We start from the raw sequence: 17,180 nt of genomic DNA on the forward strand, positions 1-17,180 counted from the left end.
TTCCAGTGTCTGCAGTATTTTGCCTTTATTCTGATGAAATTCATGACTCTCGTCTGTATTCTTCCAGCATCTTGTGAAAGTACTGTCCTGATATGGGGCACAGCCATTCACCAATGTGGATCTGACATGGCCAAGGGCATGGTGGCTTAGTGGTTAGTACTGATGCTTCACAGCGCCGGGGACGCGGGTTTGATTCCACCCTCGGGTGACTGTCTGTGTGGAGTTTGCACATTCTCCCTGTGTCTGCATGGGTTTCCTCCCACAGTCCAAAGATGTGCAGCCTAGATGGAGCGGCCATGCTAAATTGCCCCTAGTGTTCAGGGAGGTGTAGATTAGACGGGTTATAGGATGGGTCTGGGTGGGATGCTCTGAGGGTCGGTGTGGACTTGTTGGGCTGAAGGGCCAGTTTCCACACTGTAGGGATTCTATGAGCAATGGTTACACACATTGACTCCTTGGAATGTCATGGTCTCCAACTTCCCAACAAAAGAAGGTTCTGCTGAGCAGCTGCCTTTACTGGTGACAGCTCCATAAGTACATCTCACTACCTCATGGGCTCTATCACTGTCAGTAATGGCACAGTGAACCATCTCCTTGTGACACGGGAGACATCAGAGCTCTGAGGACACAGTTGTTTGCCGATCGTGAGTTGAGCGTTCAGCCACACTCAAGAAACTCAACTCAATTCAATTCAGGACAAGGTGGTCTGCTTGAGGAGCAGCCCATGACCACGTTAAACATCCACTCCCTCCACATAGCTGCAGTGGGTGCCATCTATTCACCAAGGCTCCTTCAGCAGTACCTCCCACCCCATCACCCCCTGCTTCAAATCACGCAGCACCTATACTGCCATTCTTCATGTGCACCGCATGGACATCGGTTCCACAAAAACCATTCAGCACCACCTTTTTGAAGGCTGCAGAGTAATGCAGTCACACCTATACCCCCAGAAAGAGTTGAAAAAAAATTGTACATTGGCGAAGAATGTATACCCATTTCTTCCTGTGTTGTTGGAAATCCAAGGCAGGCCACAAGTGGGCTAAGTTCTGTAACCGTGCAGCAACAGTACTCAGAGCTACTTGAATTCTGTCAGGTATAAACGCAGTGTTAATTAGCTCGAAGTTGTCATTCCATCCATATTCCCTGAAGCACTTGTAGAAATCTGCCAGAATCACTGATACACTTAGCAACAGTGTACTCTATCATACATTATATGAATGACAGTACTCTCTGCATTTATTTCTCCTGTGAAAGCACCATAACTCAGAAATCCATAATAAAGAACATCGATGGCATGGGAGTTGTACTGCACGGCTACACGTTCAATACTGTATTTAAACCTCATCTGAACTACAGCAGTCATATGAATATATTTCACTCGTGGTGTGCACCCTGAGTGAAAAAATAGGAAAGATTCTCTTTTACTCATTACCTTATTCTCTCAGCCGAGTCACTTTCCAAAGGATGAAATCCTCCAACCATTTGTAGTTAACATGGTCCCAAGGTGCACACCTGATCTCAGACAAAGTTTGACCCTGAGTCAGGAAGGAACAGATCGGGAAGTTGAAAGGAATATTTTAATGGAGAAGAGTGTGCTAGAAAGACCAATTCCAGAGCTTGGGGCCAAGGCAAATTGAAGGCACTGCCACCAATGGTGGGCATTTTAATCAGACTGTTCAGGAATGTTATGACACACATCTGGAGCAGGTGGGACTTGAACCTGGCTCCTCTGGCCCAGAGGTAGAGGCATTACCACTGTGCTGCAACAGCCTTGTCACCAGCGTTAGGGCAAATTGAAATTGACTCTCAGCTGCACACCCAATCTGCCTTGCCTACAGCCAACCAATTGTATCATTGACTAAATCCACTTCATCTACAGGGAACTCATGGTATTGTAGACCCACTCCACTGATGCTACAGGCAACTTAGACTGATGTAAATAATAGTTCGCCAATCTGTATCCAGATGCTGGCAAAATACCACAGATGCTAGGAATCTGAAATTAAATTGAAAATGCAGAGAAGCAGCATCAACTAGGCTAACGTTTCAAACTGATGACTGTTCGTCAGAACTGGGAAAAGTTGGATACTTAACTATTTTTGATCATGAACAACTGATCCACAGAAAAGCAAGTGTCAGTGTTGTGTCCATGTGAAAAGCTATAGAGATCTGCTCTAGTACATAATGTGAGGGGCAGCAGAGGATAGGTTGACCTTGGTGTGGCTGGCTGATGGGTGTAACAGAGTGGAAATGAGGGAATAGTGCAAGGACATCCCTTTTCATGTCAGCAGCTCTACAAACAGGACAGGAAGCAAGAACAGAGCCAGGGAAAGGTTATAGAGCACAGTGCGTGGTTGGGAGAGAAGGCAGGTTGATGGGGGTGGGTGGGATAGGTTGGGATGGTTGATGGGAGTCAGGAAAGACCAAAGGGATAGGTATTCCCTGGATGCCACCCTATCATAGACCTTCCCCATTGTTTTCTCCTCCTCTTCCCAGCCCATCAGCACCAACACCACTTCTTCCTGCCTCGTTGTACTCAAAATCTGACCACCTCCAGTTTGACTGAAAGGTCAGTGACGTCATAACATGAACACTGATTATATCTCTCTCTCCATGGATACAGGCTGAGCTAATAGTCTTTTTATTTTCTCTGCTTCATTCCCTAACGTGCACTGACTGTCCATCGAAGCACAAATTGAGTGGTTATACCATGATGTTGTCTCCCGGGGTCACCACCATGGGGTCGAGGTGTAAGAAGCAATTTAATTTACTGTCTGCGAGAAGAGCCACACAAAATAACCCCATGTGTCTTGCAGGATATCAGTCTTAGAAATATTTGCCAGATGTGCTGCTCCCATTAACTTACCACCATAGTGAAAGAAGCTTTGGTCTGAATTTACACATTTTACACATTTAATAGTGAGGTGGCGGTTAACACCGAAGGCCTTTCCTAGAATATTATTTGTTCATTTGTAGGATGTGGGTGTCGCTGGCTGGCCGACATTTCTTGCCCATCCCTAGTTGCCCCTTGAGAAGGTGGTGGTGAGCTGCCTTCTTGCACCGCTGCAGTCCACCTGCTGTGGGTTGACTAACAACGGCCTTAGGGAGGGAATTCCAGGACATTTTCCCAGCGACAGTGAAGGAACGGCGATATATTTCCAAGTCAGGATGGCGAGTGGCTTGGAGGGGAACTTGAAGGTGATGGTGTTCCCACATTTCTGTTACCCTTGTCCTTTTGGATGAAAATGGTCGTGGGTTTAGAAGGTGCTGTCTGAGGATCTTTGGTGAATTTCTGCAGGGCATCTTATGCCCTGACCCGCTACTAGAAGGTGCTTGAGGCCAATACAGTGAAGATTTTCTTTGACTTCATCTTTCCTTCTGTTGGTTGGTACCAGTCGCCCCCGTCTCCTCCAAGATATGGCTGAGGACAGGAACTCAGTGAGAAAGTATACAAGTAGATTCAGTTGTAGGGTCACTGCCATAATGGAAAGCTGCCTTTCCCTCATTCTTGGGCCGAACAAGCTGCAGATATTTTAAATTAAATTGTGCAACAGAGAAACATGATCAGCGGCCCAACAGTTCATTTTTTTAAATGTACTCATTATTCATCTCTTCCCACTTCATTGTATCTCACTGTATCATCGTATTACACAGCCCCAAACCTTCCACCTCTGTGAGCACCTGTTTTCACTGTTGAAAATCCATTTATATAACTCTAGAGGTGGGTGAATGGCAGAGAAATGGGTCTTTGCTGGATGTTAGCCTGAAAAACATGGCAGATGTGTCATTGCTCTGAAAGGTTGGGCTCCAGGAAGCTGACAGACAACTCAGTCACAGAAACATAGATGCTCCTTCCTGTTACTATTCCCTAGCACCTCGATATAGGACATAATGAGCTATCATGGGCTGCAATGCGATTTACAACCAAGTATTTGGAAAGTAAAGAGTAACTGCAACATTATGGAGAATTAGGAGGGGTATGAGGCTATTTAGATTACCTTTGACAGGGTGAATGAGGGAGGGATGTTCCCTCCTGGGGAGTGGAGAGTCCAGAACCAGGGTCACAGTTGAAGGATACAGGTAGGCCATTTAGAACTGAGATGAGGAGACATTTCTTCACCCAGAGAGTGGTGAAACTGCTGAATTCTTTGCCCCAGACAGTGGTTGAGGCTAAAACATTTGACTGTCTTCAAGAAGGAATTAGATGCAGTTCTTAGGGCTATTGGGATCAAGAGGTATAGGGAGAAAGCAGGAATGGGGCACTGAGTTGGGTGATCAGCACAATCATATTGAGAGTAAAGGTAGGTTGGAAGAGCAAAATAATCTTTTATCCCGATAGCCCTAAGAACCATAACCAACTCCTTATAGAGTCATAGAGATGTACAGCATGGAAACAGACTCTTTGGTCCAACCTGCCAACCAGATATCCTAAATAAGTCTAGTCCCACTTGCCAGCAGGAGATAGCAAGAACTGCAGATGCTGGAGTCAGAGTCAATACAGTGTGGAGCTGGAGTCCTGATGAAGGGACTAGGCCCGAAATGTCAACTCTCCTGTTTCTCTGATGCTGCCTGACCTGCTGCATTGTATTGATCCATTTGTCAGCATTTGGCCCATAACCCTCTAAACCCTTCCTATTCATGTACCAATCCAGAAGCCTCCGCCACTTCCTCTGACACCACCCTCTGTGAGAAAGTTGCCCCTTAGGTCCTTTTTAAAATGTACCCCCCTCACCTTAAACCTATGCCGTCTAGTTTTGGACTCCGCGACCCTGGGGAAAAGACATTGACAGATGACCCTGTCCTTCTTGAAAACATTAATGTTTTGGCCTCGAATGCTTTCCACAGAATTCCACAGGCTGGAGCATTGTCTGGGTGAAGAAATTTCTCCTCATCTCACTCTGAAATGGCCTACTCTGTATTGTTAGACTTTGACCCCCGGTTCCGGATTCCTCGTCTTTCTTTCTAAAGCCATTGTGTGACAAGGCGTTTCAAGTGCTCCTCTCGTTATTTCACAACAGATTTATTTTGTGCACTATTCCACCGTACATTTTAAGCATGAAGAGGGGGAGGGGGTAAGAGAAGGAGAGCACATAGCTGGAGCACTGCGCTGTTGAAAGAGTCAGGGTTGTGGCTATGCAGCTACCCAGAATGCACAAGGCCTGCTCTTCAGCAGGAGGCCAGGTTTATGCAGACTGCTGGGCTGTTGCTGTGCCTGTTGGCAGGTGTAGTCACACAACAGCCTTACCCTCCACTACCCTCCCCAGTGCGACCACAGTCACAGGAGATCCATCCCCTCAGGCAAGTGCTTTCTGCCAGGAAAGCATTGGCGATTACCAATGACAAGTGATGTACTGTAGACAATGCCAGTAAAGCACTTTGGACTCGTCAGTGTTTGGTGTGGGAGGGGGCTCATCATTCTCCAACCCTGTCAGGCAGAAAGGTGTAATCGCTGAGATTAACTGACCCCAGGCAGACAGACAGACAGACAGACAAGCTGCTGGGGTGAGTAGCAGGGAGGGGTCCCAGAGACAGGGAACTGTTTATGAACAGGGGTGGATGACGGGACAGGAGTGGGCAGCCCTGAAATCTTTTACAAAGGGAACAACTGTGATCTGCGGTGACAGATTGAAATTTAGGAGACTTTCTACGGAAGGTTTCAGACTGTGACAAGATAAATTGGAGTTACAGCTTTAAACATATTCCATATGGCTGCCAGGTTATTTCCAGCCACTGAAACTAATTAATTTCTCTTAGCAGGGACAGCTTCTATGCATGTAGCATGCTGCAAGCTCCTCAGTTTGTGGACTGATGCAGGGCAATGAAATGTGTTCCAGATTTCCCCAGTAGTTCTCATTTCAGAGCTCAGTACTTGGTGTGAAGTCAGTGCCTGTTGTAAAGTACTGCATCTTAAAGGGACATGTCGTATGGGAAGGGGGGTAAAAGGCTATTGAGTCCCTACAAAACTCCTACTGAAAGAGCCAAGTTTGGAAGCTGTGCAAGTAGCCTGCCTGGAAACTGTGCTGATAACCCATATGCAATAATTGTTTGAGGGTGGTGGGGGTGGGTCACCAACAATATGCATTTATATAGCACCTTCATCTTCACATACAGCATCTCAAGACACTTTACAGCGGAGTTATCAAGCTAAATTTGACACCAATGTAGGAGACATTGGACTGGGTGACCTGACAGTTGGTCAGAGGTGAAGGATTTAACAGGTAAAGTGTCGCAAAGGAGGAAAAGTTGAGTGACAATGTCTGACTTTGAAGTAGCTCCTGCAAATGCCTTGCAGTGTTAATGCTTTCAAAAAGGAGTTAGATGTAGTTCTTAGGGCTAAAGGGATTGAAGGGTATGGGGAGAAAGCAGGAACTGGGGACTGAGTAGGATGATCTGCCATGAGCAGGCTGGTAGAACTTACTCCTGCTCCTCTTTCCTATGTTTCTAAAAGCATTGTCGAAATTCTTGCTGTAGTTTGAACATGGGGTTTTCTTGTTAATGTGGAGTTGTTTTGAATTGAAGTGACACAGTAATGTAAGCTCTAATCAGACACTTCAGTCTGTGATGGGCCAGCATTATAGTGAAGACAGTGGTTGAGCTAGTGTAATTGCCTGTATAACAACAATTGCATTTTTAAAACAACTCATCCCTTGTAAGGATCTTTGGGACATAACAAGGCGCTAGAAGAATGCAAGTCGTTTTTCTGTTATTTGCACACAATCCTCATTATGTGATTTCATGTCCAGTGCTCATTTCTCCTTTCTTATCTCTATTTCACACTCTGCTGCACTGCTGTCTGTTATCACATCTCAATTTCCATTTCCCCTTCTTCTGACTGTTTTGTGCACCAGACAATTCTGTATTCCTCTTCCTAACTGTTTCTATTCCCCCTTGAAACTTGACTTTGTTCAACAGTAGCTCTCTTAGGAACAAAGGAACAGGAGGAGTCTATTCAGCCCATCGACCCTGCCCTGCTAATCATGGCTGATCAACACTTTGATCCCATAAGTCTGTACTTGACAGATAATCAGAAATCTCTACCTTAAACATATTCAAAGACTAAGCCTCCACAGCCCCCTGTGGGAGAGAATTCCAAAGGTTCACAGCCTTTGGTTGAATAATGGTAAAATAATTTCTTTTGGTAAAATAATTTCTCATCTCAGACTTAAGTAGAGACCCCCTTATTTTTTTAATTGTGCTTCCAGGTTGTAGACTCCCGAACAATAGAGTCAGTTAATCTCGTCCCATTTGCCAGCATTTGGCCCATATCCCTCCAAACCCTTGCTATTCATGTATCCATCCAGATGCCTTTTAAATGTTGTAATTGTTCCTCCACTACTTCCTCTAGTGGCTCATTTCCATACATACAACACCCTCTGTGTGAAAAAAGTTACCCTTAGGTACCTTTTAAATCTTTCCCTTCTTACGTAAAACCTATGAAGACCTCAGCTATTCACTCTATTCATGTCCCTCATGATTTTATAAACCTCTTTAAGGTTTCCTCTCAGCCTCTGATGCTCCAGGGTAAATAGCCCCAGGCTATTAAGCCTCTCACTATGGCTCAAACCCTCCAACCCTAACAACATCCAAGCCTCTCTGCTCCTGTGATGCTGCTTGGCCTGCTGTGTTCATCCAGCCCTGCACCTTGTTGTCTAACATCCTTGTAGATCTTTTCTGCACCCTTTCAACAACTTTCCTAAAGCAGAGAGACCAGAATTGAACGCAGCACTCCAAAAGTGGCCAAGCATCTTGCCCTATCTATCCCTTTAAGTTTTTTGTAAGCTTCTAAGAGATCACGTCTCATTCTTCAAAACTCAAGAGAATACAGACCCAGTTTGGCCAATCTCTCTTCATAAGAGAGTCGCATCAACTTAGGAACAAGTCTGGTGTCCTTTATGATCCATTGATCTCTCCTGTGGAAGACAATGGGCTGAAGTCCTTGCGTTTTGCTGAGAACCTTGTCCTGTGTTAAAATGAATGTGATTCAAATATTGATGACTCTGATTCCCAGTAGATAACTCTCACAAGTGACTGAGGAGAGGCCAATTAAATATTTCAGTACTGAGACTGATGGATTTTTGTTTGGTAAGCGTATTAAGTGTTTTGTGGGTGAGGTAGCAGTGCAGATCTGCCATGATCCAGTTCAGTGGAGGAACAGGCTGGAGTGGCTGAATGGCCAACTCCTGTTGCTGTGGCAGCTGACTGCTGGACGCAAAGCCTGGCCTTTGGTTCCCACTTTATGGCTGCCAGTAAGGCAGGGACAGTATCTCTTTCTGTTATTGTCACTGTTACAGGCTGCTGAAAGTCTTAGTGATTGGATGCAGGGTGACCTGCCCTCTCCATCAATGCCAGGGGCCTCCGCCTTGACTGAGATTGACAATTCAGTGTGGTATACCTTTGCAGTCCACTCTGCTGGTCCATCACCTGCTGTGCCACCGGGCCAAACCTTTTGACAATCAAGCTGGCAGCTTTTTTTTGGCAAGTTTCCTACAAATGTAGTACCTTTGGAAAAGAAGCCAAGCAGCGCCTTTTTAAGAGATAGTAGGAGCTGCAGATTTTGGAGAATCTGAGATAACAAGGTTCTTCAGACCCTTTTCTGAAGAAGGGTCTAGGCCCGAAACATCAGCCTTCCTGCTCCTCTGATGCTGCTTGGTCTGCTGTGTTCATCCAGCTCTACATCTTGTTATCTCAGCGCCTTTTTAAAATCATTTTAAGCTCGCCATATAGATTTGAATGTGTGGGTGCAAAAGGTGGAATGTGGGTAATTTGCTAACGCCCTGGTGCATCAGTCCTGGTGGCCTGGAGTGACATTGGAGTACAATCAGGTAATAATGCTTGGTGTAGCCAAATAAGTCAGGCTTGATTCATGTGGCATAATGGATGGTAGAGCATTTGATGTCATTTCATTTTTTTTTGCGGGTTGTAGGCACTGTTGGCAGGGCCATATTTATCATCCATCCCTGGCTACCCCCTTTTGCCTATGGTAGCAGCAGTACTTTCACAACTGAATGGCTCATCAGGCCATTTCACAGGGCACGAAGGATTAGTTTCACAGCGTGGACCTGAAACATACTATAGAGAGATCAGGAGAGGTCGGCAAGTGCCCTGAGGCTCATTAGTCACCCCACAGAGTTTTTCTGTCATCCACACCTCCACCCCCTGGTGCCAACCAAGAACTGAATCCAGTTTCATACCTTATCCCAGCATTGCATGCACTATACCATAGCTACCACTATCCTGCTGTATACCTTAATGGAAAGTAAGTCAGAGGGATGCTACATCTTCTTGCAAAGCTGGCCTGTACTTTTCAGATCTGTACAAAACAAATTTAAGTGTGAAGTTGTTAATTCTCTCACGCATAATTGGCAAACGAGGAATTTGCCCCCTCACTAAAAGGGTTGATTCTTACCCACCGTCCATAGGAATGTCGGGTATTTAGCTACATGGTGTGTTACCAGATGGGAACAGGACTGGTTCGCAATGTTTCTGCTAAGGTGGTGGTGAAAAATAAGGGTGTGCAATGGTGTTAACCGGATGAACACCATCGAGACCCCCAGGGAGTTGATACTCCCTCATCCATCCGATCCATTTCTCCTTCAAGTTCAAAGACAGCTGGGCTGGGAGACAGGTACGTGGCCAGCATTCTCAAACTCAGCTGGGGCCGTAAAATAACATCAGTGTTTCATTCCAACTAGAACTGGTGTCGGTTGGAGAGGAGAGCGGGAATTCTTTGCAGTAACCGAAGAGAATATAATTACTGCTTTCACACACAAAACCGGATTGTGGTAGCATGGTGAAGGCCTAGAGGATGTGTTTATCTTTTTCTTTACTGCAGACCAAATGTTTCCTGTCACACTGTTCCAATGCTGCAGTGGGCAGTTAACCCTTCCCACAAATTGAGTGACTGAACTACATTGCTGACTAGGGGAAGATTAGACCTTATTTCCTGTTGCTGCAGACACCTAAGTCTCCCCTTCCATCCCCCCCATCTTAATTGATCTGTGAAGCATTATAGGATGATCCAGGATAACCTGCACACCGCCTTCACTGTCTCCTGACCCTGGTCATGAGGAGCAGCCAAGCTCCAAGCAGTGCGTTAACTCCAGTGCCATTGGATGAAGGAGGAGGGTAGAGATAGTGAGGATTGAAGATGGATTGTTTGAAGTTTGAGGCATTGACAAAATTAATTCAACAATCCAAAACTGAGCCAAAAAACAGGTGTCAGTCACTCACCGAGAGTCGCTGAAGCAAATACTTCAGGACGACAAAATTCTTTCAGGAAACATGTCAGTCTTACTCCGTGAATCATCAGTCTCTCAGATATCTCATCTTTCAAGGCCGTGGTTTTGTGAGTGGTTCCATTTATTACATTCTCTGTTTTATGCTGAAGGAGACAATTCTAACTGTGGGCTATCAGCACAGAAGAAGGCCGTTATGTCCATTTTTTTCCCCAGAAATGGTTGCTGGGAACATAAAAAAACCAAAGGCATTTCATTGCTGACATAGTACCCGCAGTCTCCTATCAGTGATGCTCAAGTCCGAAGATAATCCCAACCTTGTGGAAGCAACAGTAGTGACAACTTTGCTGTGGGGGGCATCCTGTGGTACCAGCCTTCCTCAATTATGAAACTTGCAAGGAATTGGACCCAATGCCCTGGAGGCAATAGCTTTGCTGCTTTTCTCTATTTGCAGCTTACCACCAGAGGAGATGAGGATTTGAATTAATTAATCAAAATTATAATTGCTGTGTGCATCACAATTACTGATTGGCAAGTGGGAATGCCAGAGAATGCTTGGAGATTTGAATGGCTCAACCTCACTCTTTATTATGTCTGGGCAGCAGGTCTCAGCTCTGTACTGGCCCAGGGAACATGGTGCGTTAGAAAAGAATTGTGAAAGGCTTTGGAAGATTTCAACCACAGTTCAGATCTGTCTTGAGGAAGCTGTCAGCTGGAGCTCAACTGATAGCCTTCTCACCTCGTGAATGTGGATGGTATCGGTTCAAGTCTCACTCCAGAGGCTTGAGTAGAAAATCTGTCACTCCAGCACATTAGTAACTGTCATATTTCTGATTCAATGTTTTACAGAGGCCCATCTATAGATTCCATGTACTCTTTTGAAGAAGAGCAAATTTCTCCAGTGTACTGGCCTATACTTATCCTGCAACCAGTATCATTAATAAAAAAGATAGGGTTATTATCACATTCCCTTTTGTGGGAGTTTATAGTGCACTCACCAATTCTGCATTACAAACGTGAGTAAATTTGCAAAATGCCCTTCATTGACTATGAATGCCTTTCCTGAGGTTGTGGAAAAGAAACGAAAATGCAATTCTTTTTTAAAATGAAATATTAAGTAGTCTAGACACTTTGAAAGAATAATTTCACTTTGCACTTTAGTGCTTGTGAAGGTGGGTGCAAACTATACAGAAGATGCAGGAAGGTGTAGAGCTGGATGAACACAGATTTTCTGAAGAAGGGTCTAGACCCAAAACGTCAGCTTTCCTGCTCCTCTGATGTTGCTTGGCCTGCTGTGATTATCCAGCTCTACACCTTGTTACACCAGATTCTCCAGCATCAGCAGTTCCTACTATCTCAGAAGATGCAGGAGTTATGCCATGCCTGAACTCTCCCACATTTCAGGTGGGGATGGGGGGTCGCTGGAGACGTGAAGTGTAGGAACGACCCAAGCACTTGCAATTACATTTGCAATAGGCACAACTTTGGGATGTCCCAAAGCAACTTACAGCCAATGAAGTACTACTGAATTGTAGTAACTGTTGTAGGAAATCTAGGTTGCCATTATAAGCTCAGCAAACTCCCACGAATAGCAGTGAGATCACATTTTTTTCTTCCTTTTGACGTTAGTTGAGGGAAAACTGTTGGTTAGACACTGAGGAGAAACCCCCTCCTTTACACAGTACCATTGGACTTTTTACATCCAATGCAGAGGACAGATGAAGAATAAAAACAGAAAGGACTAGCCAGCTCTACACCTTGTTATCTCAGATTCTCCAGCATCTGCAGTTCCTACTATCAGAGAAAGTCAGAAATGGTTGCTGGGAACATAAAAAACCAAAGGTATTTCATTGCTGACATAGTACCCGCAGTTTCCTATTAGTGACAATGAGCAAGAGAGCGCATTAATGTTCTGAGCCCAATTTGACTTCTTTTCAATTGAAGAGAGTTGGAAGTGTTGTGGATTATATTTTAAAAAAATGGTGGGGTGGAGCACTGGAACATAAAAGAAAGGCAGGGAAAGGTTAGAGGACAAGGAAGATTAGAGATCAAAGGTGTCTTAGAATAAAAGACAAAAGGGACTGGTGATGGTTTTAGAGAAAAGACTATTGATCCAAGGTAGGTGTAAATGGCAGGATGAGAGTCAAAAGTCTGAAAGCAAAAACACAAAAACAAGACACAGGCACGGAGGAGAAATGGCTTATAATAGAGGACTGAGTTCATGTCTGATGTTGTTGAACTCAGAAGGCTGTAAAACGACTGAGTGAAAAATGAGGAGCTGCTCCTCCACCTGGTGTTAAACATTACTGGAACACTGCACCAAACCTAGGGCAGCAATGTGAGCATGACAGCGAGAATTGGGGCACTCTGGCAATGCTGCACTTCCTCAGTATAGTGCACCAGAGTTTCAGCCTGGCTGAAGTCAGGAGAGTGGAAACTGAACTGACCATCACCTGATACAGGTGCTTGGAAATAAAATGGGTTTGTGTGTGTGTTGTGGGGGGGGGGGGGCACTCTGTAGACTAGTTTCCAACATTCATCCTGACATGATCCCCTGTGCAGTGAGGAGTGAATGGACTAGCTGATCAAAAGGGCACAGCTAATTACATTGAATCAGCAATCATTAAGTCACTTTTTCATGACTTTTTGCTATTATTTGCTGCAGGCACTTGGCTACTCATGAGATTTCATGTCAGTTGTTCAATTATTTTATACCCTTTACACCACAACTGCCACTTAGACTCTAACTGGAACGCTCAATTCATGATGCTGCACCTCAGAAAGATCAATATTCTTTAATCAGCCTGTTTGTGGATGTTATTACACGTCCAGTCCTCCTGACTCAGAGGTAGGGACATTATCACTGTGCTGCAAAAGCCCTTAACCTTAGGAAACATGTTTGGATGGGTTGCTGCACTGATACACCAGAATGACACTAGGCCTACGTGAATTCAATTATCAGGACATGTTGTCTTGATGTGGTTTATATTCCCTTGAGTGTTGAAGATTAAGGAGCAATCTTACCGAGATGCTTAAGATGATTAAAGGATTTGACAGGGAGACTCTGGCGGAACGCATCAGAATAAAAGTACATAACTTTAAAATTAGAGCCTGAGTGATGTTCGAAAACACTTAACTCAAAGTGTAATGGAAATCTGGAACCCTCTATTTCACCAAAAGCTGTTTCGGCAGGGAGTCAGTTGAAAATATTGTGACTGTGATGAATAGGTTTTTATTAGATCTGGATTATTGAATCAAGTTGGGTAATTGGAGTGAAGCAACAGATCAGATATGATCTAATTGTAGGTAAATGTGAGATGCTGCATTTTGGAAAGGCAAATCAGGGCAGGATGTATACACTTAATGGTAAGGTCCTGGGGAGCACTGCTGAAAAAAGAAACCTTGGAGTGCAGGTTCATAGTTCCTTGAAAGTGGAGTTGCACGTAGACAGAATAGTGAAGAAGGCATTTGCATGCTTGCCTTTATTGGTCAGTGCATCAAGTACATGAGTTGGGAGGTCATGTTGCAGCTGTACAGGACATTGGTCAGGCTACTTTTGGAATACTGCATGCAGTTCTGGTCTCCCTGCTGCAGGAAGGATGTTGTGAAACTTGAAAGCATTCAGAAAAGATTTACAAGGGTGTTGCCAGGGTTGGAAGGTTTCAGCTAATAGGGAGAGGCTGAATAGGCTGGGGCTATTTTCCCTGGAGCACCGGAGGCTGAGGTGTGACCTTGTAGAGTTTTATAAAATCATGAGGGTCATGGATAGGGTAAATCGACAAGGTCTTTTCCCAGGATAGGGGAGCCCAAAACTAGAGGGCATAGGTTTATGGTGAGAGGGGAAAGATTTAAAAGGGACCTAAGGAGCAACGTTTTCACGCAGAGGGTGGTGTGTGCATGGAATCAACTGCCAGAGGAAGTGGTGGAGGCTGGTACAAAGACAACATTTAAAAGGCAGCTGGATGGGTATATGAATAGGAAGGGTTTAGCGGGATATGGGCCAATTGCTGGCAAATGGGACTAGATTTATTTAGGATATCTGGTCGGCATGGACGGGTTGGACTAAAGGGTCTGTTTCAATGTTGGATGTCTCTATTACTTTATAGAGAACAGGTTTGAGAGGCTGAATGACCCATTTCATTGTTCCTACTAGTTCTATTTATTTAGTTAGTTATTGTCTTAAGAAGGGAGAGGGGACTCCATGCTTCAGGCTGGTACCGAAGACGAGCTGTGATCCTTCATTGTGCCCCTTAGACTGGCATTCACAGAAACCCCAGAGGAACAACGCTCCTATTGGCAAACAGTATGGACATGATTCCTGATGAACCGTAACACTGTCTGCCATTTTGGAGGCATTCCACTCATCGTCTGTCATTGCTTCTAGTGGGATTGTAGAAAGAGATGTTTACCTGAGGGTGGTCAACTAATGACTTGTCTTTCCTGTAACCCATGCCAACCGAAAAACCATGATGGTCACACTTGTTTTGCAATGGCCATTGAAGCCTGGCCTTCACTGGGTACAGGGCAGCAGAGATGCCAACTGCTGCCAAGGATGTTACCATTGGCATCCTGATCAATATTTATCCACAATCAGCATGAATATAACTGATTATGTATTCATTTTCAATTTTATGGGGGGGGATCTTGCTGTGAGGAAATTGGCTGCTGTGTTTCTCACATTGTAATAGTCAACAGTTTCAGAAGTACTTAATTTACAATAAAGCATGTGTTGTGGCCATAGACAGTGTTAAGACTTTTGGTTGAATGTGCAAGCTGTCAACTGCATCTTTTCGTTTCTTGTCCCACACATTCTTAGAAAGGGTAGATGAGATGCCTTTCAGAATATGCATTCCCCCTTGTCACTTGCGGGGTAAAGCTCTTCATTCCCAGCATTATGATGCTTCCTGTTCCAACGTGGACCTCAACAAACCCATTGTCAATCAATTTTAAGTTGTAATGTCATGCATTTCCCATTAGGAAGAGAGATGAAACACCGTGTGATGACAATAGGGTTTTACTGCTGTGATGCATTTGTAATCCAGTTGCAGGCTCCTGCCTGTGTTTTCTAAGTCCACATAGCAATCCCGAACATGGTGTGCAGAAAACAGAGCTGAGCTGGTGAATTACTAGGGTCTCATTATTGAAACCACTGGGAAGCCTGCCACTCACCCTAGTCTGTCTGGCACAGAAGCTCTCACTCCTCAAATATGCATTGGATGGCTTACTTGTAATTGTCCTGCATCCTTCATTGAGTGATTCACTTCACCACACAGTCTCCAGAGCCACAGCACAGTTGTCTCCTTAAGAGATTTTGCTGAGCTCTTTTATGATTTGAATGAGTAGTCAAGGCCATTTGTAACAACAAGATGTCGACCCTGTGGGTTGGAGGGCAGCAGGGGAGTTTTCTGTCTCTTGGGCTGAGTTAGTTTGGCTCTCAGTTGAACGACTAGGTGGAGTAAAAAACCCATGGGCCATCTAACCCAGGTCTATATTGAGCAGACACCCCACGTGAGTGAGTAAAGTTGACACAGTCCGAGAGGACTATATAATGGGGCAGTGGGCCTCCTGTTGACATGTAGCATCCACTGAGAAAACAAAGATAGGAAACGTGTCGGACCTATATAAACAAGAAAGTCCTACATACAAACTTGGATCAATGTTGTATTATCAGCTCTGAATTGCCACAGTATTTAGGCAGGGTCTCAACTTGGTTAGAGAAAGGAAACCAAGCCAAGTATCCAGCAATGTCTCCTGGAAGTAAGTGTGTGTGCTTGGCATCAGGTTAAGAATAAGACTGAACTCTAATGTATTCTGCCAAGGCTCGTGCACAGTAATCACTGGGGTGCCAGTACATGACTTACACCAGTGGAAAGTGAGCCGCTGCTTTCGGGAGAGGGGACAAGGGAGAGAAACGTCTAATGAACAAATGAGTATGGTTTTTGGACAGTGGGCAATAGCTATACATGCTGTAGACAGCCTTGAAATGAAAACTTGTCTGTACGTTGATGCGAAAATGGAGGGGGGAGCAGTGAGGGAGACAGCAGCCTTCACTTTGAATTGCAAATGGACTAAAATCTTCCTCATCTCCATTTTCACACAGGACTCGTCTTTGCAGCCTCACCTTTCCAGTCTGAACAAGAAGCAGAGCACGTGGAGCTCTCCTCTGGGCAGAGGGGAGCCTTCAGAGGGGATTAAGCAAGTCAGCCCAGGCGCCATCTCAACACACTCGCCTCGGCCAACAGTGGATGTGGGGAGTTGGGACCACAAAACCACAAGTACGTGATCTTTAGCCACTTGCTGCTGAACAGAAATGCCGTTTCTTTCATGACAGTCATGGGAGCGGGCGCAGTGAAAGCTCATTAACAGATCGGATTGTGGAGACCTTGCTGTTGTTCTCAGCACTTGCTGTTTAACAGCTGGTTGCATAGAAGTAGCTCAAGGAAAACTGAACTTTGAACCGATCTGAACCAGGCTGATATATCACACAACCCAGATACCTACAGGGGACATATATAGCCTGAGGTTTAGCTGTTTCACAGCTTTTGCATGCCGAATTATACATGCTTCCCTATACACAGCTTATGTGGCATCTAATATCTGTCACTTTGGTTTGGGGTTTGTTCATTTGTATTTTCGTCTCATGTTCTCTTTCCCTCTTGCTCACTTCACATATTATTCCTCCCTTCAGCCCCACGTGGGTTGCAGTGGGTTGGGTCAGTGTGTTCAACTCAGCTGTGGTGTCCTTCGTGAGGAGTAATGATGCAGATCGCCCTGGTCTTCAGATCAGTGGTTAGAGCATTGCATTGTGTGCTGGGTGCATGGCATCTAGTGTCATCATCACCACACATTAATCCTCCGGGTGCTCTGGTTCCCTCCCACAGGCCAAAGATGTGCAGGTTAGGTGGATTGGTCATGCTAAATTGCCCGTAGTGTTCAGGGATTTGT

At 44.9% G+C, this 17,180-nt stretch overlaps 1 protein-coding gene across 1 annotated transcript in view; it reads left to right on the top strand.

Annotated features, from left to right (window-relative positions):
• The window catches only part of gse1b (Gse1 coiled-coil protein b), a 603,644-nt gene that overhangs the window by 255,842 nt on the left and 330,622 nt on the right, over positions 1-17,180 (top strand). The window contains exon 2 of the mRNA XM_048605591.1: positions 16,336-16,510. Coding sequence (XP_048461548.1) covers positions 16,336-16,510 — 175 coding nt within the window. The remainder of the gene's footprint in view (positions 1-16,335; positions 16,511-17,180) is intronic.

Source organism: Rhincodon typus, chromosome 15 (assembly GCF_021869965.1).
Source record: "Rhincodon typus isolate 14 chromosome 15, sRhiTyp1.1, whole genome shotgun sequence".
Classification (NCBI taxonomy): Eukaryota; Metazoa; Chordata; class Chondrichthyes; order Orectolobiformes; family Rhincodontidae; genus Rhincodon; species Rhincodon typus.